At 42.0% G+C, this 26,343-nt stretch overlaps 1 protein-coding gene across 3 annotated transcripts in view; it reads left to right on the forward strand.

Annotated features, from left to right (window-relative positions):
• The window catches only part of ILDR2 (immunoglobulin like domain containing receptor 2), a 62,602-nt gene that overhangs the window by 27,664 nt on the left and 8,595 nt on the right, over positions 1 to 26,343 (forward strand). For 2 of the 3 annotated variants that reach the window (XM_053607480.1, XM_053607481.1), the window contains exons 4-8: positions 7,645 to 7,701; positions 10,591 to 10,737; positions 11,814 to 11,990; positions 20,930 to 21,043; positions 25,448 to 25,664. In XM_053607480.1, the coding sequence (XP_053463455.1) occupies positions 7,645 to 7,701; positions 10,591 to 10,737; positions 11,814 to 11,990; positions 20,930 to 21,043; positions 25,448 to 25,664 (712 nt within the window). The remainder of the gene's footprint in view (positions 1 to 7,644; positions 7,702 to 10,590; positions 10,738 to 11,813; positions 11,991 to 20,929; positions 21,044 to 25,447; positions 25,665 to 26,343) is intronic. The other variant, XM_053607482.1, reaches the window with a different exon arrangement.

A 26,343-nucleotide genomic window follows, 5' to 3' on the forward strand; every position in this document is an offset into this window, starting at 1 on the left:
CGTGGTTACCCCGGCGGGAGCGGGAGCAGCTGGGTCAGCCGCGCGCTGCATTGTCGCCGGCTGCGCGCGCGCCGGGCTCGGCGCGGGAAGAACCGGGGGGCAAGCGCGAGAGTGGGTGGCACCGAGAAATCGGCTCAGCCCCTGGCAAGAAAGACTCGCAGTCCTTGAAAGCCGGTCAGGAGACAGTTGTTCCATTTTTCTCCGAAGCCAGCTGCCGCTATTCAAGCGTGCAGGTTTGCGTTCACACGGGAGCGGTGCCTCCCACTTGGGTGAATTGGCTTCTCATGAGAGGGTCTGGGAAAGGCTCCGTGGTCCAAGACCCTTACACTGAAAGGTGGCTGGCTACAGAGCAGAGAGCAGGAACTCTGACAATCTGAGGCCTACCAAGAGTGTGACTCTCTGTGTCTGCCTGAGACTGCCAGGGCCTTTTTTGTTTAAGGAAAAGTAACCATTGTTTGCATCCATCTGCGCTAGTCTGATGGATGGAGCCCAGTGAGTTCAGGATGTCACACTGGGCTCCAAGAAACTCAATTTCCTCCTCCTCTGACATCCCACCCTCCTCCACATCATTTCTGAGTCAAAGCTAGCTGCTTCTGTATTTCATCTGAGGCCAAGTGGAACATGTTACATTACTAATATTTTGTATTTATTCACTCTCTGGAGGTAGGGCGTTGCATCACTATAGCACTTTGCAAAGACAGAGTACTTTGCAATCATTTTTATTATTGTTTATTAGTTTGTCGCAGCATGGTGAATGCCTTTTAATTAGATCATACTGTGTTATGATGTATTGAGTAATCATTTTCCGGTTGGAGCTTTAAAAGGTGCTGAGAATTTCAATGATCTCCAACATTTCCTACAGCCAAAAATTATACTTTAATTATATAAATAGAGTAATAATGCCACAAACACAAATTTCAGGGTCACACACTGTGTATATTAGGAGACTTAGAAAGTAGTTGCTGTGCATTTCTAAATCAAGGATCAGCAAACATCCGGGGTGGTGAAATACTGGGGAAAAGTACTGGAATGAATGTGAATGGACCCAGGTTCTGTGACTGGTTTCATCATTAGTCAGCTGTGTGATTTTAGAACAGGTTCTTAACCTCTTACCTAAAAGTTCCTGAAAACATGGGGTAGAATATGCACTAGATGATCTCTGAGATCCTTTCTAGCTATAAAATCTGACTCTAGAATTCCATGTGAATAGAAGTCAATTTATTAGGCCAAGCTCATAACCACTGCCAAAAATCCCCAAAGTATTTATTAACAGTTAATTGCAGCTGGTCCATTACTAGTCATTTTATGGAGAGAATCCACTGTCACATTCACTTATTCTCCTCTATGACTATAATTTAAAATGGACTAAAATGTAAAAGACCCCAAAATTAAACACATGAAATGATTAAGAACATAGTTTATAAATGTGTAAATGAAAGGGAGGCTACATCCATGTTTGCGATAGTCATAAACTATATTGAACGCATGGTTTCCATGGGAATATACAATAAAAACAGGGATTTGTGTGCCCTTGTGAATTTAGGTTTCCAGATAGCCGTGGTAACAACACATAAAAGCATAGCCCTAGAAACATCTTTACACTTAAAAGGGCCAGAGAAAGGCATCTGCTGTCTTCAAAAACTTAGGAGAGAATATTTTGGAGAGTTAGGAGCTGAGAGAACAGGGGGTGGATACAGTACATCCCTGAAAATGAATCTAGGGCATCTGAGGAAAGCTTGAAAGTGGAATGAAGCTGAAATGTGCCTTAAACAGAAGGGAGAAGAAGGGAACCACGAGGATCTGGGGAAGAAAGGCATTCCTCATTGTCCTAAACAGAAGGTTCATTTGTATAGTATTGGCAAACCCCAGGAGGACTCCAAGTTAATCAGTTCAAAGAAATGAATGGAAAGAACTATGCTTTCAACAGTGGCGTCATCATGAAAATGAAGTGTTGTCACTCATTTCCATAATTCCAATGCATTAAAAACCATGTGTCTGTCATCAAGTGATTGAGTAGGCAGATCTAGGATCTGAAAATAAGTTTGTCCCAAATACAGAACTTCTGCACTTCTCATTCCATTTTGAAGGCTTGGATTAATAATCATAGCTTGGATTTAAGTTTAAAGACTTGAGACAAGCACAATCTGCTTGGCTAAAATCCGAATGTATATCATATTTCTGTAATGATTTTGTTAAAGATACTCTAGCCTGGTGGTTCACAGCTCCTTGGTATAGGGTGGGCTGGTGCTTCCATCTCCTTAGATAGAAAGATGGCATTTTAGGATGATCCAACAACTAGAGGATGCTCCTTGAATTGAGCCCCTGAGTCCAGGCATGTTGAATATTATGTAATACATAGAATAGTGATAGATGAATGAATGAATGGATCCTGCATATTTATATTAAGAGCCTACTTCCACCTGAGATTGATAGATGGCACTGTAAGGAGCAGCAAATCAAAAATCCAGCCAGAAGCTCAGCATACTGAACAAGAGGGATTTGCCACATCGGGGTCCTGACAGGTAGGTGAGGTGCCTCCTCCTGCCAAGCTGCTGGAGATGCCAAGCATATAGCGCAGTCCCCACCCTGCCTGTAGAGGCACATGTAAAAGAATCATAGCAGCCATGAGATAAGTGCCTTAATAAAGCCATATACAGTGGACCTGGGGACAGAGAGGACTAAGCACCGTCTCAGTGCAGCACTCACAGGGCTCTGTCAGAATATACCTGAGTCTTGTGGACTGTGTGTGGTAAGTGTTTACCCTGGCAAAGAAGGTAAGTGAATTCTACTTTGAGGGGGCCTGACCTACCAAGAAAAGAGTATAAAACCCTCGGGGAAATGCCACCAGGACGTGATTTGTTGTGAAATGTGCAAAGCTCTATATAGAAGTGAGAAACCAGGCAAGGATTGTGTCTCCAGGGAAAGGCCCCATGACCAAGTAGAATCTGATGTCAAAAAGTAAAGAAGGTTGATGAAAATGGATTTAGCAGGTAGAAAATCTTTTGACTTTACTAAATCTTACGACACAGAAGCAGGTATCTAAAACTGAGTTCTTATACAGTCGGACAAACTGAGTTAGACTATGACCTTCTCAAGTGTCTCAAGACATGGGAACATGTCTTTTTGTTTGTCTCCACCTGGCACAATATAGATTCTTTGTTGAATGAATGCCGAATGAGTGAATTAGAGAAATTTCGCAAGTAAGCAGGAATATGTACAGGGGATAACTTCAAGGTAGCAGTGGCAAAAAACAACTGAAATAGAAAATTTTATAGGTAAGATATGTAAATTGTTTCAGTTATGGTGTACGTTTCTGCCTTGAGCATTCAATCCAAAGTGTGTGAATGTGTTTGGCTACAGAGTTTGTGACTGTATGGTACAAAAATGGCCCTTGTGTGTGTGCCTATACAAACTATTAGTATGCCTGATTCATTTGGTCTATTCATGTGGAAATTTCTCAAAAGTAGTGGATTCTGCAAGTTTTGGGGAGAAATGTTTAGAGTGCTTACATGAAAACTGTATTTTCTACTGATAGTTTGAGCTATGGTTTGAAAAAGAGTAAATGTGGCCTTCCATTTGCAGGGTCTGTTTTCCATCCTTTTCTCAGACATTAAAGTGAATTGTAATTGTCACTCTTACTGAATCCTGAAAGAATGACAGTGATTCACAAGTGTTGGTAAAGTGCTACTGAAATCTGGAATGTATTTACTGCAATTGTTTGGATTCTCTAAGATCAGACCTTCACAGAAGAAGAAAAGATAGAGCATTTCTAACTGGCAATAGTGTTTCTTAGAAATTGTTAGGGAAGAAGCTGGGAGCAAAATGACTTTCAGAAATACAGGATTCTACCATAAATCTAGTTTTTAAGATGCCCTTAGTTTCAATGAAATGTAAGTCATAGTGTAAAAGCCAGAGGGCTTTGCACTCTCTGCTGTTGACACCACATATTGGTACTGTCTGCTCTCCCAAAACTCCTACTATGTTCTGAATTCTGAAGACACTTAATTTTATCCACTTTACTGCATGATTCTGTCATTTACATTACCCTACTGGGGCTAACACTACAGAGGTGCATTGTGGGAAGCCTTCATCTTCTTCTGAAGCATTAACTTCAGGGAGAACGAGAAGTTTGATGTATGTCTTCCTGTTGGAGTGACAGCTTTGTGAGTTTTCTGCCATATTTCTGATATTTTAGTACACCCTCTTTTTTATTTTAATTTTTTTCAATTACAAAAGTAAAAAACGTCTAAAGTAAAAATTGAAAATCATTTCATTGTTCTTTCATGATGCCCATTCTAGCTCCCCAGAAATAAGACCTATTTGTTGTGTAATACTGTTGCTTTCGAATTTAAATTTGAACATAGATGGCTAGAGCTTATATTTCCTATCTTTCTGTGTGTGGAAGTGATGTCAGAACACCATTCATTAATCTGACCTAAACAGCCTATGGAGAAATCCAGCTTTTGTGTTTTATCTCCCCATAAATATATCGCTGTGTATATACCCTTCAGAGGTTGCAAACTCATGATCTGTGGGCTTTATGCAGCCCAGAGACAAACTTTTATGGCTTGTCTTATGCTGTAAAAAATATATGAATTGATCAGCATGCTGGTAAAGGGGTTTAAAAGAAAAAGAAAAAGAAAAAAATGTGTGTATTAATTAGTTGCCAACATCTGAAAATCAGGGTATTTCATATACAGTCTGTGGTCTGGTGAATCTTGAGTACTAGGATGACCTGAAACCCTGAAGACACAGGCTGGTGGCTAGAAGTGGGTAGTAGCAGCCTCCTTAAGACAAGTATCTGCTATCTGTCACACCCCAGTTGACCCCTGTTATATTATATCTGGCCAGTTGCACTCATTTGCTTTACCCGCTGGCCTCTACAGACATTTGAGTTTGCAAATGATATAGATAGGATGACCATGTAATTAACTTTATACGCTAGTACAATTTAGATCAGTGGTTCTCAACCTTCCTAATGCCATGGCCCTTTAGTACAGTTCTTGTGGGTCACGACCCACAGGTTGAGAATCGCTGATTTAGAGTAAAAATGAGTGCTATTAATAATTATACCAGGACCATAGGAATAAACTAGGACGAGACAAACCAAGATATATGGTCTTCCTATTGATAGACAACTTCATTCAACCCCTTCATTTTACTAATGGGAAAACTAAGACCTAGAAAAGGGAAGTAGCTTGCCTATGGAATTTACCAAGTGAGTTAATGGCAAAGCTGCCCTAACCACCTTGACTTCCAGTCCACTGCTTTTTTCCATTATAACATGCACTATATAATACGTATGAGCACTATAACCTCCTTGAACGCATGGATTTCTTATAGTTAATAATTATCACATAGTTAATTTTGTGTGAGAGTTCACAAATTTGTAGTTTATATCAACGATAGTTCTGTTATGCATCTGAGCAATGATTTGGACCATAGCACATTCAGAGATGTTTAAAACATTTATAGGCTTGCGAACTAGAGAATAAACATAAGCAAAATTTCTCATTTTACTAGATACAACAAGAGATGTATTTAGATGTGCTAATTGTCCAGATTGGAAAAAAAAAAAAAGCACACAATAAAGTCTACCAGTAAGTAAGTAGCTGCTTGCTAAAAAAAACACTGTTCATTGTTTTTTTGATCATTGGCTATGCCTGGTCTTCAAGAGATGTTGCAGACCCCAAATTCCCAAGTATTTGGCCAGCTGTTTATTGCCTTATTGAGTTTCTAAAAGATATTTGTACAGAGAACACTCCAGATGAGACCAGTGCATGTTCTTAATCACTTGCTCAAACTTTGGCCCCAAATCCCTATCTAGCCTTCGGGCAACTCTTAACCTTTGGGGAAGGCTTAGATCAAAGACTACCTTGAGAAGACACTTCTTTCCAGTGTCCCACGTGGCTCCCTCTTGTCCTTCCAAGGGACCTTACAAGCAGTGGAGCCATCTTACCATGTCAGCTGCACAGGATGGAGAACAGTAAGAAGGAAGCCCTTTTCACTAAATTGGCCTAAGTCACCCACCCCATTCTGCCTTTCCATAAAGGACACACTGTGATCCCCATTAGCTTTTCAAACATGGGCCCATCACCCACACAGACCAGGTTGCATGTTACCACACTGGCCTTATAGAGTCGAGGAGAGCCCCCAAAATGTAAAGTGGGCAAAGATCCCTTTTACCCTACTCAATAACACCTTGCCCAAACTGTGGTATTCTCCTTTGGAAAAGCCCTTTTCCTTTGACCATTGTCAGAGCTTCTTTTCTGTAGGGTAGCTTGATGGAGGAGGGGCCAGTGACCAACCAGGACCTTTAGACTCACAATCTGAACCACATATACGGGTAACCTTTTTCTCTAATGCACCTTAACAAACTTTTACAGGAAAAAGTTGTTTTCTAAATGAGACATATATACATAACACAGACCACTAAAGCTTTGCTTTCCAGTAACAATGTGGCTACTGAGCCCTTAAAATGATAATATTTTGGTGATACTTAAATAAGTTAAAAATAAAAATAGTTAAAAATAAAAATACCTTTATTTCTTCTGTTTCTTTTTCCTTTTTAATGTAATTACTAGAAAAGCTACATTTACTCATGTTGCTAACCTTATATTTCTATTGGTCAGAGCCATTCTAGAGGCATACATCATGTATGTCATGAAGTAGAATTTAGTTTGATGCTTAGGTACCATGGTGGCTTTTTACCATTGAATCTGAAAGGGGGGAGTTTGGTAGTTGTTTCCTAGTGCAAATTATTAGTTTATCAGGAAGGCTTCACTGTGGTAGAGACATCTGGTATAGGGGCAGAAGTTCATAACAGAATGTTACCTTGATGTGAGAACATGGTGAAAGCATTTGGGACATGTTTTTATAAATCAGGCTAATTTTTAAAAGGAATAATCTCCTCGCTCATGTCTCCCAGCATCTTGTTTCCCGTACTGCTCTTTGCCTCACAGAGCCACTGACGGGCACCTGTTCTGACACCAGCTTTTCAGCTTCCATGCCATATCATACAGAAGGCACTTGGGTCCATACAATGCCAGCTGTGGGTGCCATATGGAAAAGCCATATCATATACACATGTACAGAGTGTTTCTGAAGCCAGAAGGAGTGTAGAGGAGTCTGTAACTGATCTAGCTTTATCTTTTCTTTGCCTTTGAAAATTTTAATCATTGAAATATCTTTAAGGCCATAAATAGAATCATGTAGTGAGATAACTCTGAGTTAAAACCAAATATGTACTTTTGTTTTTATATGGACACAGGACTGTGTATGAATGTATGAAAATGCAGAGTGAACATTTGGATCCAGACAAGTTTGACTTTTCAATGAAGGATATGGAGAGCATGTATAAATGAATGGGGATGGTGTACGTCAATCTGTTCAAGCAGAGTTATTCATAGTGAAGCAGAGATTTCCTCCTTCTATAAGTAGTTGAAGTGAAAGTTCTGTTTCTGCTTCTGCCTCACTTAGGTGCAGAGTTCACTTAGGTGGCTGCCAGAGATTTGCCTCTCCTACCACAAAAGACATGGACTAGTGGTGCCATGTGTGGGATGGTATCAACTGGAGCCAGGCTTCAGGCTGTGTTTTCCTTTGCATTAACTGCTTTCCTTCTTCTTTTCCTTCCACTTCTTCTAGGCAGGACAGGGCTGCTTGCTGATCTCTTGCCCAGTTTTGCTGTGGAGATTATGCCAGGTATTCAGTCATTTAACTCTTTATTTGCTTAATTTGCTATCACTCCATTTGCCTTGCTTCTGCATTAGTTACTAATTACTCCTTTAATTTATTAGCATATATATATATATATATACACATATATGTGTGTGTGTATGTCTATGATCTTTTCCAGGATTAACTAAGCCCATCAAAAGAGACTTTAAATTGCATTCCTTCTGTTACTGAGACCTAAAAGAATAATGGTAATTAAAAATAGGCTGAGATGGAAACCTAGTTCTTTAGTGACAGCCATAAGGGCTCTTTGGCAATCTTCATGCCCATATCAATACCCCATATGTACCCTAACAGCGATAAGTATTCTTAACAGAATAATTATTTATCTGTAGTCCTATTTCCTAAGTTATATGTTTATCTATCCATTATTATATAACCACACTATTCTGAATTGCCTTTCATAATAGTATCAATTTTTTTCAGACCCTAGGAAAACTATACCCTTTCTCCCTTGAAAAATACATATTTACAGACCTTTATTACTTTGTATACAATTTTAGGGGCTGATTATTAGTGGTTGCCTTACTTCCCTAGGGGGTCCGTGGGCCACATGTCAAGGACACCTGCCTCAAATATACATCTTTGTCTTTTTATGTAGCCTCAGTTGAACATCCCAGCCTAGACAAACCCACACCAGTTTGGTGCAGCACTACTATGGTCCATAACTGAAGGAGGATCAAAGAGAAGCAAGAAGGAACTGTGGGAGAGGGTATATCTAAACCCAAGGAATAGGAAAGGGTATAATGCAGTCTTGTTTTAGAGGGTTTCTGCCAAAGTTTTAAGAGCTGCCTACTAGCAACAGAGAGATACAAAATCTTCTTGGCCATTGGTTTGGGCTGAATTTGAGTTTTAAAAATATCCAAAGTCTTTACAGTTGAGCTTCACTTATTATTCTGCCATGAATTCTTTTAGTCCTTTTCCTCATTAGCTGGCCAACTCAAATGTAGATGTTCTTCTGATTGAGTTGCTCCCAAGGACACAAATAGATATCTCTTTGATCACCCTTATCCGGGGTTCGCTCTATTTGTTACCATTTGTTCATCACAAAAAAACAATGTTACATTGCAGTGATCCAAACTAGATGCTATCATCTCCTAGTCCCAAGGAAGTGTTACTGTATTTTTCATATCTGGTCCTATACGCCGGAATTTCCCTCCCTTTTGACTCCAAGAATCCTTTCCCAGATAATACTCTTTTGTTTCTCAAATGTGACTTGCCAGTTTTTTATCCTTGACTGCCTGACCCAAACTGTAGCTACCAGTCCACATAGTTCATATAAACCTCAGGGCTCACGTCTGTCGTAGCTACATTATGTTATTGTGTGCTTGCTCAGGCCTAGGCCAAAGGCTTCTGATACCTGCCAACCTCATAAATGCTCTCCAGACCCTTCTAGCCAGTCACCAGGTCTTCTCATTTCCTCACTAAAGAAAGGTTGATCTTGTTAATTTTAATATATTTCAGATGGATAAAGTGAGGAAAGACAGTCAGGAAACATAAGTTGTTTGTTTTATAAGGAAATTATTTTCTAGACAAAGTCAATTTAGTTTTTTACTATTTTAATTTTCACCCAAATCAAACAGTTTTACTATTACCACAAAACCTTCATGTAACAAAAATGCCATATTCTCAAGCTCCCAACTAAATGTCTATTTAATTGAAGGAATATTTAATAATCCAAATGTAAGAAAAACAGTGTATACTTGAGAATCAATATAAAGGGAATTTGGTAGATGGCTTTCGACCAAAGTGAAATGCTTTAATCATTTGGCTGTTAAAAAAAAGCATGGTTCACTCCAGTCTGTCCAGAGGGAAGTATGGTCCTATTAACCAAGTCCCAAAAGCAGAGGGAAGTGTGGTCCTATTAACCAAGTCCCAAAAGCAGAGGGAAGTGTGGTCCTATTAACCAAGTCCCAAAAGCATGATATTGAGATAAGTCATCTGAGGACCATAGTAATTTTTATCTAAGCCAATTAGATTTTGTTTCCTTTCTCTTAATCTTTTTGGTGGGTGAATGAAGTAAAATTCACATTCAGCTTCTGGCAGAATGGTGAAAATAGCAGAAGTTGACAAACTTACACATTAGCCTTGACATTCATCACATCTCCTAGTCACTTGGCTATGTTAGCTGTCCAGCATGGTCAGCATGAGTGGGATCAAACCCAACCCATTCTCTGGGGACAGGGACAGTGTCTTCTTTGAGTCTCTGTCTCTAGTTTTCTCTAGCTATGGATCACCATCTGGGTATAAGCAATAGGTTTGGATCTGAGCACTGATCCGAGTATAAGAAAGGCATTGTAGGAGTTACCAGCAGGGAAAGTAGATGAATACAGAAGGGGCCTGGAACCACCTGACCATAGGCTACGTTTAGACCACATAGACACAGAGCTCTTTTCTCAGGACTTAGCTTTTGTAGCTAAGATCAACTTGATGAAAAAAGATAGGTGTATTCCTAAAGTCCACCACTTCGTAGCCTGGTGGGCAAGGTTTCCCCTCCTCCCAGCAAAGATCTTGCCACTCTTGTCCCATCCTTGTTCTGACAGTACAGTCAGTTTGGTTAACCCTCTCCCCTGTATGAGATCCTGAAACTCTCCCATCACTTTGTGCTGGTCCTACATGTGCCCACTATGACGCAGATCACCTTCTTCCCTCTTCTCCATGCCCCAGCCCTGGTGAGGTCAGCACTCCTCACTCATAGTTTCCCTTGAGATTTGTGGGCTCTGTTCCCTGTTAAGAAATGTTTTCTTCCCCAGGTTTCCCCTCCTTGCCCCTTTTCACCAGGGAGGTACCAATCAGAGTGTGCCCTGCCCTGAAGGTGAGCTGCCTCGAGATGGATTTCTCTGTGCATCCCTCCAGAGTGGGTGTTTGTTGGCCTGGTGATCCTGGGAGTCTTCCTCTTCTTCGTCCTGGTGGGGATCTGCTGGTGCCAGTGCTGCCCTCACAGCTGCTGCTGCTATGTCCGCTGTCCATGCTGCCCAGATTCCTGCTGCTGCCCTCAGGCCTGTGAGTAAAGTGACCAGTGGGGAGATGTCGGGTGACCAAAAGAAATGCCACCTCTCCATGTGACAGAGTTCCTCCTCATCCACCTCCTTTCTTACCACTTGAAGTCTTCCCAGACTTTCTCCTCCTCTGGGAACCCCAGCTTCAGGGATGACTGTCCTTGCTTGCTCTCACCTACATGTGCTTCTCCATGCTTTTGATCCATACCTGTCACCCAGTGCATTTGAAATCCTCACAGACATTACTCATAAAATGGAAGCACAGGTTCACGGTGGTGAGGTTGTGGGGTAAGACTGTGTGCTCTGCTCAGGGCATTCAAACTAGAGGAAGCCTTCCCTGGTCATTCCCCTCCATGCAGAGAACTTCTTTTTATAAGCAGAGTTGCCTAAGTGTGGCCTTTGGGCACTACCCAGCAATAGATGAATTTTGTTTAATCCCATGAGAAAATGGCCCACTATAGGGACTAACCTTCATTTAGGGATTCACAACTTTCACCTTTACTGTCTTAGCCCATGTAGGCATTGAGTTTGACACCCCTGCCACAAACTAAACACATCTTGAAAGAGAGAGGCACTCCAGGTGTCTGTAGTATCTTTAGGAATAAAGCAGTTCCGATCAGGAGTCAGGTTATCTGCTCTTCTTTTGAAGTCACAAAGCAGGGGCCATGTGCAAGCTCACTGCCTGCTTTCCTTCTCTAGAAGAGGCTCAGGATCCTCCTTGAAGCAGCCCTGGGCAGCCCTTGTGCTAGGCCTCCTCCAGAAGGGCTGAGGCAGCCTAGAGACAGTGTGGTTATGAGTAGGCTGCTACTGTCACTGAGGATACTGCTATGACAGCTCCCAGAACCGCTTAATTACTCAGCTGCCAGGTACTAAACACTGTAATTCCTTATGTCATTGCCTTTTGGTAGAGCTGAAGGGGAGTCCAAGGGAGTGGGGGAGAGTGGTTCTGATGAATCAATTCAGTCCTAGGAGAACACACACATCCAGGAGCTCCCGTGAGTGCATCCTCAGGGATTTTTTGGTGAGGGTTGTGGTGGGTGGGATGACATAATCTCTCTTGCTCTTCATCTCCCTCCACAGTGTATGAAGCAGGGAAAGCAGCAAAGGCCGGGTACCCTCCCTCTGTCTCCGGTGTCCCTGGCCCTTACTCCATCCCCTCTGTCCCTTTGGGAGGAGCCCCCTCATCTGGCATGCTGATGGACAAGCCACATCCACCTCCCTTGGCACCAAGTGACTCTACTGGAGGAAGCCACAGTGGTAAATGTAGTTCCAGACTGCCCTGCCCCATTCTTGTCTTGGGCCCCCACCTAGTTCCTTGCTGATAAATGCAATCAGTTCAGTGATACATCTGTGGAGAATGGCTATCTCCATTCTAGAAGCAGGTGCCTTCCGGCTACTTCAGGCTTTTCAAGGGCCATGGGCATTGTGACATTGCTGACCAATGCTTTGTTCCTAGCCTCCTTAATAACTAAAACTATAAGAAAAAGAGACTATGTACCCCCTGAATATTGATCATTCAGTTAATAATTATCTCATCCCTACTGCATATTTAGGACTGTGCTAGGTACCGTGAGGGTCAGCGAGCTATGTAGGGTGTAGTGTTTCTTTCTTTTTTTTTTTTATTTAAACTTTACTATTTTTTTTTTTTTTTTTTTGTAGAGACAGAGTCTCACTGTACTGCCCTTGGGTAGAGTGCCGTGGCATCACACGGCTCACAGCAACCTCTAACTTTTGGGCTTACGTGATTCTCTTGCCTCAGCCTCCCGAGCAGCTGGGACTACAGGCCCCCGCCACAACGCCCAGCTATTTTTCTGTTGCAGTTTGGTCAGGGCTGGGTTTGAACCCGCCACCCTCGGCATATGGGGCTGGTGCCCTACTCACTGAGCCACAGGTGCCGCCCGGGTGTAGTGTTTCTAACAAGTAGTATGGCTTACTCAAGGAGAGAGAATGGGCCTTTATTAAAAAACAGATACTAAAGAGTATAGTATTTGGAGTTCAAGCAAAAAGAGCTGAAGTAGTTACAGAGACTTTAGCGAGGAGGTGAGATTTGAGCTGAGCCTAGGAATGAGCAGGATTTAGAAAAGCAAGCAGTGATACTAAGCAGCCCACATGGGAAGGCCAGTGTGGGGAAGTCCCAAAGCTGGGAGGGCACAGTGCAGGTGTCAGGCAGTGTCCAGCATGTCAGCCTGATGGAGGAAGGTGGAGCCAGATCAGAGTAGGCCTTCAAACCCCTCCAGCGGAGCCAGGGCATGGTATTAGAGCCACAGCGAGCATATTCCTGAGGGCAGAGTTGGTACCATGACAAGGTGAGTGATAAGAAGGAGAGAGCAGAACCAGAGACCATGAGCTATGCCAGGACTGAAGTGGCTCAAGTGTGAGCTTCTGGATTATGATGGAGACAACAGGAGTTGAAATTCATGGGTCAATCTGAGACATACTTTGAAAGAAGCAATGAAATTTTGCGGAATTTAGGAAAGGGAGGCTCCAAGATGACCCCAAGCTGTCTAGTGGTACAGTCATAGAAATGAAGCAATTGGTCAGGAGAACTGATTTGGGTGAAGATTCACCCCATTTGGGATATGATGAATTTGTAGCTACAGGCAAGGGTAGAGGTAGAGGGCATTAAAATACAGCTTTCCTGAGGCATTTAAACAGATTACAGGGTAGTGAAAGGTAAGCATTGTATGTGTTGTAGATTTAGGTGATTTTAAAATTCTCAGATATGGATGAGCCACTAGGGTTGGTAGAACAGATTCTTCTCCCCTGGCAGTATCTGGAGTGCCTGTGGTGGGGCAGTCGGGAAGAGTCTCTAGCCCTCTTTATGAACTGCTGATGCCTGACTGTGGAAGGAGTGGATATCCTCAGTAACTGGTAGTTGTGCTTTTCTCTCCCTAGAACTATTAGTAGAATTCTGACGTCTGAGACATAATGAGTCACAGACTGGGAAGTAAAAGTTAATGATCAAGGACACCCAGGGAATTAGAGATAAAGACAATATAGTCCTTCTCCAAGAAGGATGGTGTGGGCAAAAGAGAAATTAGTGGAACTTGTCTCAGACTCTATTGCTGCTTGCTTTTTTCTAATCTTCTTTTTCCTTCCTTCTCTCTAGAATCCTTTCCCCTTACCTTTTATTTAACGGATTGTCATGATAAAACAGTTCTTATTCATAGAATGGGAAATAGTTCCTCTCTCCCATTTTTAGCCTTTTTCTACTTCCTGCTTGTTGTAGTTCCATCATTTTGGTCCCATCCTGCCATACTAACCAACTATAATTAGAAGTGCCTTTAAAGAGAGGAAAAAATTATTTTACATAACAGGAAATGCAAGGTAGGGTAGCTGCAAGGTTGGTTAATTGAACGGTTCAGGTGGCATCTTTCCAGTTTTCATTCTGTCACTTTGCCTGGCTTTGCTCATAATCCCTTGATGACTGCTGTAGTTTCAGGTATTAAGTGCATTCAGGGATAGAAAACGGTCTGCTTCTCCCTTTGCTACTTTTTTTAAGAGTGAAAAAATTTTTTCTAGGAGCTCTTCCTCATGCACCAGACTTCTTGCAGTTTTATTGGCAAGAATTGTGTCAATATCTGTTCCTAAACCAGATTGGCTTGAACTAATCAAGACATACCTCTTAGGCCTAAGCAACTACTCACTTTGGGAGTGAACAAAATTAGGGTTCTGTTAGCAAGGAGAAAAGTGCAAAGATAGTAGTTAATGTCAGCTACAGCAAGTCTGCCCATGTCATCATCACCTGGGTGGCTGAGTCAGGACAGAGTTTTTCTCGAGCCATACCTGGCACATTTCTGTACTCTTGGTCCCATGGGCAGCAGTAGAAATAGTGTTTGTCCTCTTCTAAGGAAGGTGGCTTAGGCCAATGTTCCATGTAGATTTATTTTTCAAAGAACATTAAAAATGTTGAGAAATAATGACTTATAAAAAAGTAAATTCTGCCTGTTTTATATTTATATGCTATTTCGATTTTGGGGTAATTATCTAGCAACAGTAGTTTTTCAGATTACATCTGCATGCGCTACTCCACAGAGTAGTTAAACTACACAGACATCTTTGTATGGAATAGCCGGTTGGTTACCGAAAGGGAGAGAGATAAGAGGCACCCTATTCCCTTCTCTCATTCTTCATGGCAGCTACTTGAGACCTTCTCTGTTACAATGAAAGAAGATTATCTGCTTCTGTGCTTCTCTGGATACATCCCTTCTAGCTACTCAAGGCTCCATCTCTGCTGAGGATCTACATCCCCCCCCATTCCCACCTCACCTCTCCAACCTTTCCTTCTTTAGTGACTCCTTTCTATCAACATTCAAAATATGCTCAAATCTCTCCCATTAAAGTACAACTTGCAAAAACTCTGTAAACTATTTCTTCCCCATCCTCTTGTCTTTATAGCCACGCTACTTGAAAAAAATTTTTGAATATTTGATGTCTCCATTCTCTCTGTTCTCACCAAGTCCCCAACTAACTTCATCCTGCTATCGTTTTCACCACTCCAGAAACCATCTTTTGCCAGGATTGTTTTTTGCAAAAAACTAACAGATGCTTTTCTTTTCTTTCTTTTCTTGAGATATAGTCTCACTCAGTAGAGTACTGTGGTACCATAGCTCATAGCAGCTTCAAACTCTTGTGCTCAGTGATCTTCTTGCCTCAGCTTCCTCAGTAGCTCAGACTAAAGGCACCTGCCATAATGCCTGGCTATATTTTAGAGACAGGGTTTTGCTCTTGCTCAAGCTGGTCTCAAACTCCTGAGCTCAGGCAGTCCACCTGCCTTGACCTCTCGGGGTGCTATGATTAAATGAATAAGCCACAGCACTGGGTCTCTAATGGATACTTTTCAATCCTGACCTCCCCCTGACTTCCCCAAAGCATTTGCCACCCCTAACCCACTCATCATTCATTGCCTTTCTCAGTAAGGAGCTTTGTAAGTGTCCCTAACTATCTCTGTATGCTGGCTCTTCTGCTGTGCCTCCTCCAGATGTGTCTATTCCATCTCATGCCCTCTCCCCAGAAATCTAATCTACTTCCCTGGCTTCAACTGTCATCTATGTGCTGATGTCTTCCAAGCATTATCTCTACCCTCTCTTCTGCTCCTCAGTCTCATTTATCCAACTGCCTTCTGAACATCTCCATCTGGATGTCTTGCTGGCATTTCCACCTTAGCCTTGGAAACTGACTTAATCGCTGCTGCTTCACTTCAAACCAGTTTCTGTGTGTCTTATCTCAGTGGATGGCATCTTTGTCTGCCTCCACAGCCCACAGCAGAAGCAGGGATTTCATTCTTATCTCCTCCTTCTCCCTCACTTCCCTCATCCAGTTGGTCACCACATCCTTTAGACTGTACGCCAAAATAACCTTGAACTGGTTTACTTTCCTCTGTCTCTACTGCAGCTACCCTAGTCCTTGCTGCTATTACCTCCCAGCTTGCTTAATGCACTTATCTCCCACCTGGTCTTCCCGCAGCTACTCTGGCTTTGCTAATCCAGTCTATTTCACATATACCTGTGAATTCTTATTCATGTAAAAGAACTGAGTAGGCAGGTAGGGTTTTTAAATGTCATTTTCAAAATTAATAAGGATGTGTGTCTATATATACATATATATACCTACTGTATGTATACAGAGAATATGCAAATTTTTAGAATCACTTCTCCCACAACTGAGATGCTGTCACCTGGGGGGTGGAATCTGGCAGCTGTTCCATCATCCATAAACAGCCTTACTTAGCTCATTAAGATAGGACAGGAAGAACAAGTCTATATCCATGGGTATCTGCCTCAGAGACTCCTTTTTTGCAAGTTTTACAAGTTGAATTTTGGCTACAAAGGAGAACTGAGCTGAAAAATAGCTGAGCCTTAATTGGGTCAAAAATATCAGCTCAAATTCTTAAGCCATAAGACTTTTTGAAATTACAGTTTGGCATCAAAGTGAATATCCCAATATCCCCTCTCCAATAAAATCAAAGTGGACAAGGCTCATAAATGAGGGGAGCTGAAGTATGAAGAGCCATACTAACCAAAGGACTTGGACCAGACTGAATCTGAAAGCAGAAATAGATCATCCATAAACTCTAAACTGAAACATCACCAGGAAGAAAGTCATTTTCCACATATGCTGGACTTTGGCCAATAGTCAAGGACATTTCCTATTAAAACATCACCATGCATCAGAGAGTTCTCTGATCTTCAAATTACAGATAAAAATCAATCTGACACCATTTATTTGCTTTCAAATCAAGAAATATTTAATGAATGCCTACAACTTTTCCCTATCCTCAAAGAATTACAGTCTAGTAGGGTAGTTGCTAAGGGTTTGTGAATAGAAATAAAATGAGTAGGTAATTCAAGGCAATATATGATAAGATTCTTCCATGGTGCAGGCTTGGAAAGGAAAATCTTATCCTTGGAAGGCAGGATAAAGAAAGGTTTTCTGATGTTTCATATGCTCCTGAGTATATAAATGACATAGAGCCAGGTTCTACCTGGATGAAGAATAGTTTAGTATACTGCATGGTCAAACTTGTAACTTACCATTAAAAAAAAAACACACACACACACACAACAGTATCTTTTAAAGGGAGAATTCCCTAAATTTTTAGCTACTGAAACCAAATGGATGCTGCCCCTAATATCTAAAGATCAATATTTTGCCTCTTTATTTTTAAAAAAATTACGATAGAATTTAAATTTCTGAAGCCATGGGGCTGCTGTGACTGGGATATCAAAGCTGAAAGTATCTAGTATAGTAGAGTCTCTTTATAATGCCAGTATTGAAGGCAAAACTCTTATCTTCATTTGAAACTACAAATACTTACTGTAACTTTTCAAGGGCAGCATAACCTATACATACACAAACAAATTTGTATCATAATGAGGAGTGTAATTTGTTATAATGACATAGAAAACAATCCAAGCTCCAGTCCAAGTTGCAATTAACTGAGGATCCTCCAGCTGTTGCTCAGGGCAGCAGCCATCTCTCACTGGCCATCTCCCACTGCCAGGGGACAGCTGGCACATTGTTGCCTATAACAACAGCCTCCCCTCCATCTCAGTATTACTGAGTGTTTATCATACACTAGAACACCTACATAAAGCCACCGGCTGTAGGCAAAGTAGGCCCCTTCCCTAATGCCTAGAAATATGCTAGTTTTCTTTACTTAAAAAATAATAATCAATAATAATAATCACAATGCTTACTTGAACCTTGCTGCTTTCCTAGGGCTACCATTCATGCTTTTCCCTGCCTGGCCAAAATTCTCCAATAAACCACCAACATAGCCTCATCTACCAACTTTCATAATCTCTTGGAGTATAGTTTCAGTTTCTATTCCCAATTTCTCCTTGTTCATTCATCCATTCATTCATATATGGAAATAAATGTTTTGAATGTCTATAATGTGCCAGGCTCTATGCTAAGTGCTGGGGGTACAGAAGAGCAGAGACCTAGTCCTTATCCTCAGGAAGTTTACAGTCTAGTGAGGGATACTCTACAGAAAGTACACTTTTCAAAAAAACTTTTTATTTTTTTGAGACAGTCTCACTCTGTGGCCCTGGGTAGAGTGCTATGGCATCATAGCTCACAGCAACCTCCAAGTCTTGGGTGTGAACAATCCTCTTGACTCAGCCTCACAAGTAGCTGGGACTACAGGCATGTGCCGCTACACCCGCCTAGTTTTTCTATTTTTAATAGAGACAGGGTCTTGTCCTTGCTCAGTCTGGTCTCAAACTCCTGAGCTCAAGCAATCTACACACCCCAGCCTTCCAGATTGATAAGATTACAGGCATGAGCCTCTCCGCCCAGCCTCAAAGAAACTTAACTCTGTCCCTATCCCCAGGCTGGCTGCAATTCAATGTACATTTATTAAGTGCCCACTATATGTAAAGTATGGCTCCAGGCACATGGACATATGGAATGATAAGGGTTTTTCCCTTCAAGAATCTTTAAGATTAAATATTTACACAAATAACTTGAAACAAACTAGAATAAAGGCCAAAATAAAAGATCAAACTAAATGGTTTGTCAGTTAGAGAGCGAGAGAAAGAACTTTTCTCACTATGAGAATAAAAGAAAGCCCTTTGGAGGAGGCAGCATTTAAGCTACTCCTGATACAAAGAACTCAATGTGCTCCGCTGATTTGGTCTTAGTTGCCCTCTCTTTTTAAAGAGATTATTTGAAGTTGGGAAGTACTGTTAGTTGTATTTTATGGAGTTAAAAACTGAGTCCTGGGTAGGTCATCACTTGAGGTCCCTCAGTAAGCCAGGATTAGCTTGCCTACAAGATGCCTAGTTCCCTACCTCCCAGAGCTCATCCATCAGACGTAATTGCCTCCAGAACAGACATAGCAGTTCCGTGGGATAACTGCATTTTAATTGAACTGTCTGTATTACTCTGTGAACGCCTCTGCAAAGATGGAAGAATGTGTAGCTCAATAAATAAAATCATTTCTGCTAATAATTGCTTCCGCGCAAGGATTATGGATCTAACCTCTGGGAAGAGATGCCATGTGCTGGGATTTGTTCTTTTTTTTTCCCCCTAAGTAATTGTACAATTTGAGATGAATGTGGACTGCCCAGTATGTTTCATCTAGAAAAGCAGTGCACCTGCAAATGGGTGTGTGGGTGACTTCTCTGTCTTCAGTGCTTGGGCTGCAATTAGAGTGCTGTGGAATTTTATATTTTAGTCTTCAACGTAAATAGCTTGTGTGGGAAGGCTTTGTCCACAGCCAGGGTAACATGACCAGAGACGATAAATCAGGGTTTTCTCAGGAGGCACATGCAGTCATGAGGCTTCTTTATGGTATCTGTCCCACTTTGGGGACAAAAAATGATTAAGGCACCAGCTTATGTCTCATTGTACAGTCCTGCTCAGCTGGGAGGTAGGGCCATGCTGTGATCATACAACCCATGGCACACCTAAGAGTATTTCCCACTCGGGGCTGTACTTCTCTGTCTCCCTCACCGCCCTCTTCTTACTATCTCTCCTCCCAGACTCTAGAGAGGCAAGATGCTCTAATGGTTAAGCTTCCATTAAACCATATGGCTCCAGCCCTGACGCTGACAAAGTGTCACCAAACTGGACAAATTATGAAACCCTCCTGACCCAAAGTTTTCTCAACCATAAAATGTGGCTGATGACAGTATTTCTTTAGGTGGTTGTGAGGAACAGGTGTCCATTAAAGCATTTAGCACAGTATCTAGTACATTTTCAGTACCTACTAAGTGTTGTCTAATTACCATCGTTGTTCTATTACCATCCCATTATTCCCTTCTTTTGTATTTTTCTTTCTCTTATCTGTGCCTGAGGCCTGCAGCCTGAGGCATATTGGTATCTGATCATCCTTGGGACTGGTATTGGGCTAGACTGATACCTAAGTGATGTGGGGTCTAACCAATCTTTGCCCCTGATAACTGAATGATGAATAGTAAGAGACGGTATTACCTGTCCTGATTTAGTTACATTTTTTCATGAAACTCTGAAAATAACACCTGCTTATAACTACATAGCAGCAGACTGAAGTAATTATGTCTAAAATACAGTATTTCTCTTCCTAGAAAGAAAATGCTAAACAAATAAAATGGGACCGGGATTAAAAATCTATATATTTCACATTTTGTTTGTACTAATGTATATATAGTCTAGAATCCGATATTAGCTCTTATGTAACACTCAGTTTAAGGAATTGGTGCACCACCTCCCAGGCAACTAGAGGCTTTCAGGCTACCTTTGTCAAAGCCCCTGGTGTTTGAATATCTGTTTTAAAGTTACCTATGCTTCTACAAAAGGAAGATGTAGTCTTCAGACTGCAGAGTGACATATGTCCTCAATCTAGAAAGTGGTCTTTTCTTAGTATGAGGATACCCTCCAGTGGAACTCAAAAGCTTTGAGAAGATGAGCTTTAAGTGGAGCCATAGGAGGTCAGAAGATAGGAAACAGAGGTTAACAAATGACTAAAAATGTACTGCAGTGGAATTTTATTATTGCCCTTTAGACCTCCCATTCTGGTGGCACCATCTAATAAAAAGGATCTCAGGTATGGTCACATATGTATAAATACAGATTATTATTTCTAGGCCTATTTCAAAAAGAGTTGTTATAATTGGGAACCATGCTTTCTACTTGGTGAAATGAATGGAGGCCTCTTTCTCCTAATATTTTCCTTTCTCAGCTCACCTTCTTGTACTTTTTTTCAACAGTTCGCAAAGGTTACCGGATCCAAGCTGACAAAGAGAGAGACTCCATGAAGGTCCTGTACTATGTTGAAAAGGAGCTGGCTCAGTTTGATCCAGCCAGAAGGATGAGAGGCAGATGTGAGCATCTATTGGTTTTATATGATCTGTACATCATGCTAGAGTTAGTTGCTAAAAGGGGAGTTGGGGATTACCAAACTAGGGTGGCTCGGAGCTTGCAGGGTTAGAATTAGCAGGGTGTTGGTGATACCGCTAAAGAAAATAGCTCTGCAGACACAGGGGAGTAAAAACAGCCCATGATGTGCAGAGTATAGTAGTTGTGTTCCACCTTGGTTTATGTTATGTCTCTCCATGGGGCAGTAAGTATTGCTGGAGCAGTATTATCCTGGGGTTTGGAATGCTTTATTAAAAGCCTTTCCCAAAAAAAAAAAAAAAAGCCTTTCCCTGCTATTCCCTTTAAAATTCATTAAAAATAATGACTTAAGATGTGGAAGTTTGAGTATCAGTTTTTCCCAACGTGAAAGGCTCTAGCATTGAACAATCCAGCTGCCAACCTCCTGCATGGAGGCTTCAATGAAAGAGAAAGAACTAGTCCGGCAAATCAATCTGGGAGTAGAGGTTGATATTCCTCTGAGATGCCCAACAACAAAGACTGAGGGGCAAGCAAAGAGACAGTTCCTCTTCTCCAAAGAACATTTTAATTACTAAGTCTGTAGGTTCCAAGGCCCTCACCCTTAACTCACCCCCAACCCTTTGGAGACTTTGCAGCTGCCACAGCTGATTCTTGGGATGGATTCCAAATTACCATCTCTCACGGGAGACAACACAGGGCAGCTCTGACATGGACAGGCTAATTATCAAGAGGGTGCTGGCAGGCATGGTAGTGAGGTCACTACGCTTTCTCTTTGAACCCTCCTCTTCTTGGAACTAACAAGAGACTTGATGGAATTGTTGGGGAAACAGTCCCAGACTAGAGGAGCTTTATTCAGATTAAGGACAACATATTCCACCCAGTTTGCAATTCTAAATTCATCCTGTCTGCGTTGTATCCATTGCTGTATCCTCCCACTACACTGGCTATAAAAAGACCATCTCCAGATTGGAATATCAGGAATGCAGATGTCACTGCACTTGACAAGCTAGTTGTAACAATGTTGTCATGGATCCCTGTAAGGGGCCAGAGACAGAGTGAATCAGGGATCAAGAAGAAGCCTGTGCAGGAAATGTGTAAATCTCACAGCTCAGAGAAGAAGTTGACAACCAAGGTTAACAGTGAAGATTGGATTCTGGTTTAGCTGATGTCTCCTGTCTGTCTACTGTGATTAAAATGGTCTCCAGGGGGTGGCTGGTCATAAGGTAATAGAAACTTAGAGATGAAGGGGACCTCAGAGATGGCCTAGGTCAACCTTTGCAGTGTGCAGATGAGGAAACAAAAGCCAAAGAGGTACAGTGACAATCAGGACTGGAACCCAGTTCTTCTGGTTCCCAGTCTTGTGCTCTTTGTTGTTTTTTTGTTTTTGTTTTTATTTGTTTGAGACAGAGCTTAAGCTATTGCCCTGGGTAGAGTGCTGTGGCATCACAGCTCACAGCAAACTCAGACTCTTGGGCTTAAGCGATTCTCTTGCCTCAGCCTCCCTAGTAGCGGCGACTACAGGCACCTGCCACGATGCCCGGCTATTTTTTGGTTGTAGTTGTCATTGTTTGCCAGGCCTGGGCTGGGTTTGAACCCGCCAGCTCTGGTGTATGTGGCTGGCGCCCTAGCTGCTGAGCTACAGACCCCAAGCCTAGTCTTGCGTTCTTTACACAAGAAACTTTTGAGCAAACTATGCAAGGCTGTAGCAGCAGATTCTCTTAGACCACAGCCTTCTTGCTTATAGAGCTTTTGAATTCTAGATCTGGCAGGGATTCTGAGGTTGTTGAATCCATCTTTTTCATTTAACAGAGGAAGATAGTGAGTCAGAGAGGGAAAATAACCATTGGCAGTACTCAGTGCTAATGCCAGAACAGGGACTCAGATCTCCTGGAACCTGCAGGATGACTGTGTAGAGATGAAATAGGAATATAGTTCACTTGTAGTTGGAGGTTTTATTCCTGAAGAGCAAAGTAAACAGTGCGGTAGTGCAACAATCTTGAACATCTCATTACAAATGGATTTCATGGTTTCAGGGTGGAGAAAGGGAGTAATTCAGTAATACAGTAGATTCTGTAATAATTGAGAGTTTGAGGTCCAAACTCATGAATTTGCTAGCCAGTATGGTCCTCATTTGCCCCCTACCCTTATTAACTGTGGAGTTGCTTTCAGAATGTTTTTAGTTTAGGAAGTCCTAGAGCAGAGATTGCCAAACTATATCTCCTGAGCCAAATATCTTCCACTTCCTATTTTTGTAAGTAAAGTTTTATTGGAACAAAGCCATATCAATTCACTTACATATCATCTATGACTTTTTTAATGCTACAGAGAAAGAATTGAACAGTTGTGCCAGCATGGCTTACAAAGCATGAAATACTTCCTTTTTGGCCCTTTACAATAAAGTTTGCTTACTTTTGTCCTAGAGTTACATTATTTGGTGTCTGTGAGGCTGGAGAAGCTGCTGTTTATGTTCAACTTGGCAGAAATGTTGATGTAACATAAGAGTGTAGACAGTACATCACTGTGAACAGTGAAACATAAATAGCCCTCACTATCTGGAAAAATAAAAAGATCAAGTATTACCTGAAGTTAAAGGAAAGTTCAGAACCAACAGTGTTATTTTTCTATAGTCTCCCTTTGTAAGTTTTAAAGTTGTTCTGTCCCTGGGATATTGAAATTCAGAGGGATCGTTGGCAAGGAGAATTTCTAGATTTTATTAATCAATAGTATCTGAGTTACTTTCCTTGAAGCAAGCATAGTCCTTTCTCTTTAGAAGGAAGAAAAGGTTTAAAAATTAGATTATAATTAAAAACCAACTGACTTCATGATTAAACTCAATGTCATTCATGGTAAACCCTGTGTCCCTGGTAAAATAGGGCAAGGAAGCTACCTTTCAAGGCCTTTCCTCATTTTTGTGCAAAACTGTTCAGATCCTCCAAGGACTGTTTGGGATAGGAAGGAGGGGGTTGGGGGAAGTAGAGAGGAATCTGAGACAGACAGTTGTGTTTTCCTCATCTTATCTTGCCTTACCTCTCACTCAGTAGCCAGGCCTTAAACCTGGTGAATATTATTTTGGATAATATTTTGAAGTTCTAATTAAAAGATTTTAAAAAACAAATGGATTCAGTTACATTGTAAATAGATTCACTGGATTTATGTTTAAGGTACAATGAAATTCAGTACATTTCAAAGTTTTAAAAATAAATAGTTGAGGGCGGCGCCTGTGGCTCAGCCGGTAAGGCGCCGGCCCCATATGCCAAGGGTGGCGGGTTTGAACCCGGCCCCGGCCAAACTGCAACCAAAAAATAGCCGGGCGTTGTGTCGGGCGCCTGTAGTCCCAGCTGCTCGGGAGGCTGAGGCAAGAGAATTGCTTAAGCCCAGGAGTTGGAGGTTGCTGTGAGCTGTGTGAAGCCACGGCACTCTACCGAGGGCCATAAAGTGAGACTCTGTCTCTACAAAAAAAAAAAATAAAAAATAAATAAATAAATAGTTGAGTTTTTTTTTTTTTTCCTTTCCAGACTCTGATTCTGATCCTTGTTCACAAGTGCTTTTACAAAAATGTAACATAATGCCACCTTGGGAAATGAGGAGGCTGTGACTAGATACCTCCCTTACATTTTGGGGCTGAGGCCAGAGTAGAAGTAGAGACACAAAGGCCAGAAGTACACCCCACTTTTATTCCCACACTTTCAAACAGCTGGTCTGGCCACCCAAGGTCACTTATATTTGGAAAACTTAGAGTGGAAGGGTCTTCCCAGGCTCTGGAAGTAAACTTAGTGCCATTCAGACAGGATATTCTAGGTTCCTGGAAGGACACGAGCTAGAAGGGGGGCATGTGGACACTAGGTGTGCACTTCCCTTGGATCTGTGAACTTCTTGCTGTGTGGTGAGGGCCACAGAGCAAGGAGGCCAAGACAAGGTGCCTCTAAAGCAAGTGGCAGTCCTGGCTTTGAAGGCCCATCTAGGGAAGATGCAGTATTCTGTAGCTTCTCTCTCCCTTTTGGCCTAACATGCCTGGGATAATCACAGCTCATCTCAGAATTACACAAAAAGAAAACATTTGAGAAGGGATGGTGATGTACTAGGAGGAGGCCAGCTACAGAGAACCCAAGTTCTGGAAAGCCTACCTCAGGTGCAACAATAACAATGATTCTATTCCAACAACAGAGCATGTACGAAGCCTCCCTCTCTGTAAACAAGAAGGCTTCCAACTGGAGCCAGTTCCTGCTGAGCTAACAACACTAATATTACTAGTTCATGTCTATAATTCTCCCTGGACAGGATCGAGGCCCTCAGGCAGGAGCTTCCCAAAGCCTATGATTTCAGCCCTGAACAGAATCCCCTTACTATTTAACACGTAGAAAGCTCTATCATGCCTGGTTTTGTTCCTGCAGATAACAACACCATCTCAGAACTGAGCTCCCTGCATGAGGGGGACAGCAATTTCCGCCAATCTTATCATCAGATGCGAAGCAAGCAGTTCCCTGTGTCTGGAGACTTGGAGAACAATCCTGACTACTGGTCAGGTGTCATGGGAGGCAACAGTGGGGCAAGCCGGGGGCCGTCAGCTGTGGAGTATAACAAAGAGGATCGAGAGAGCTTCAGGCACAGGTGATGGCTGTGAGGGGCAGATTCGGTGCTAAACATGAGGGAGCAGGAACTGGAAGGCAAAGTAGATCTGAGGCTCTTGTTAGCCAATAGCATCTCTGTCCATTCTGGGTCATCCTGCCCTATCTCTTTCTAGGGGCTATGGAAGGTCTCCTCACAAGGAAACACTTGAGATGTCATGTGTAAAATATTCAAGAACTTTGGAAGGGGTGCTCTAGACCTCTAAACCTTAACATATCTTTACCCTTCTCATGTATTTTGTCCTATAACCTCGTAAAAATCCCACCCATTATCTCCCATTTCTGATCATGTATTATGTAAAAGGTAAAATGCTAGACACTTCCTACTGTTGCATTTAATTCTCATAACTCTAAAAGGCAGCTACTGTTAATGTCCCTATTTTAAGCTGTGGAAATTTAAACTGACAGATGCTAAGGAATTTACCTGGGGTGATGTGGCCAACAGATGTGCAAGGCCAAGACTTGCTCCGTTTTGTGTGACCACTTCCTCTGGAATAGCACTTGAAAGATAGTAGACGCTGCCTTTCTCTTACCCCTTCCTCAGGACCCTTTGGCCTCCTGCTCTAAGAGGTAACTTGGCCCTTAGTTCTGAAGGAGGAAAAGGCCACTCTGTGTGTTACATGTACTACAGGGGCTCCTGGGGCCACATCTGTGGGTATTGC

This window comes from Nycticebus coucang, chromosome 10, assembly GCF_027406575.1.
Source record: "Nycticebus coucang isolate mNycCou1 chromosome 10, mNycCou1.pri, whole genome shotgun sequence".
NCBI classification, from domain to species: domain Eukaryota; kingdom Metazoa; phylum Chordata; class Mammalia; order Primates; family Lorisidae; genus Nycticebus; species Nycticebus coucang.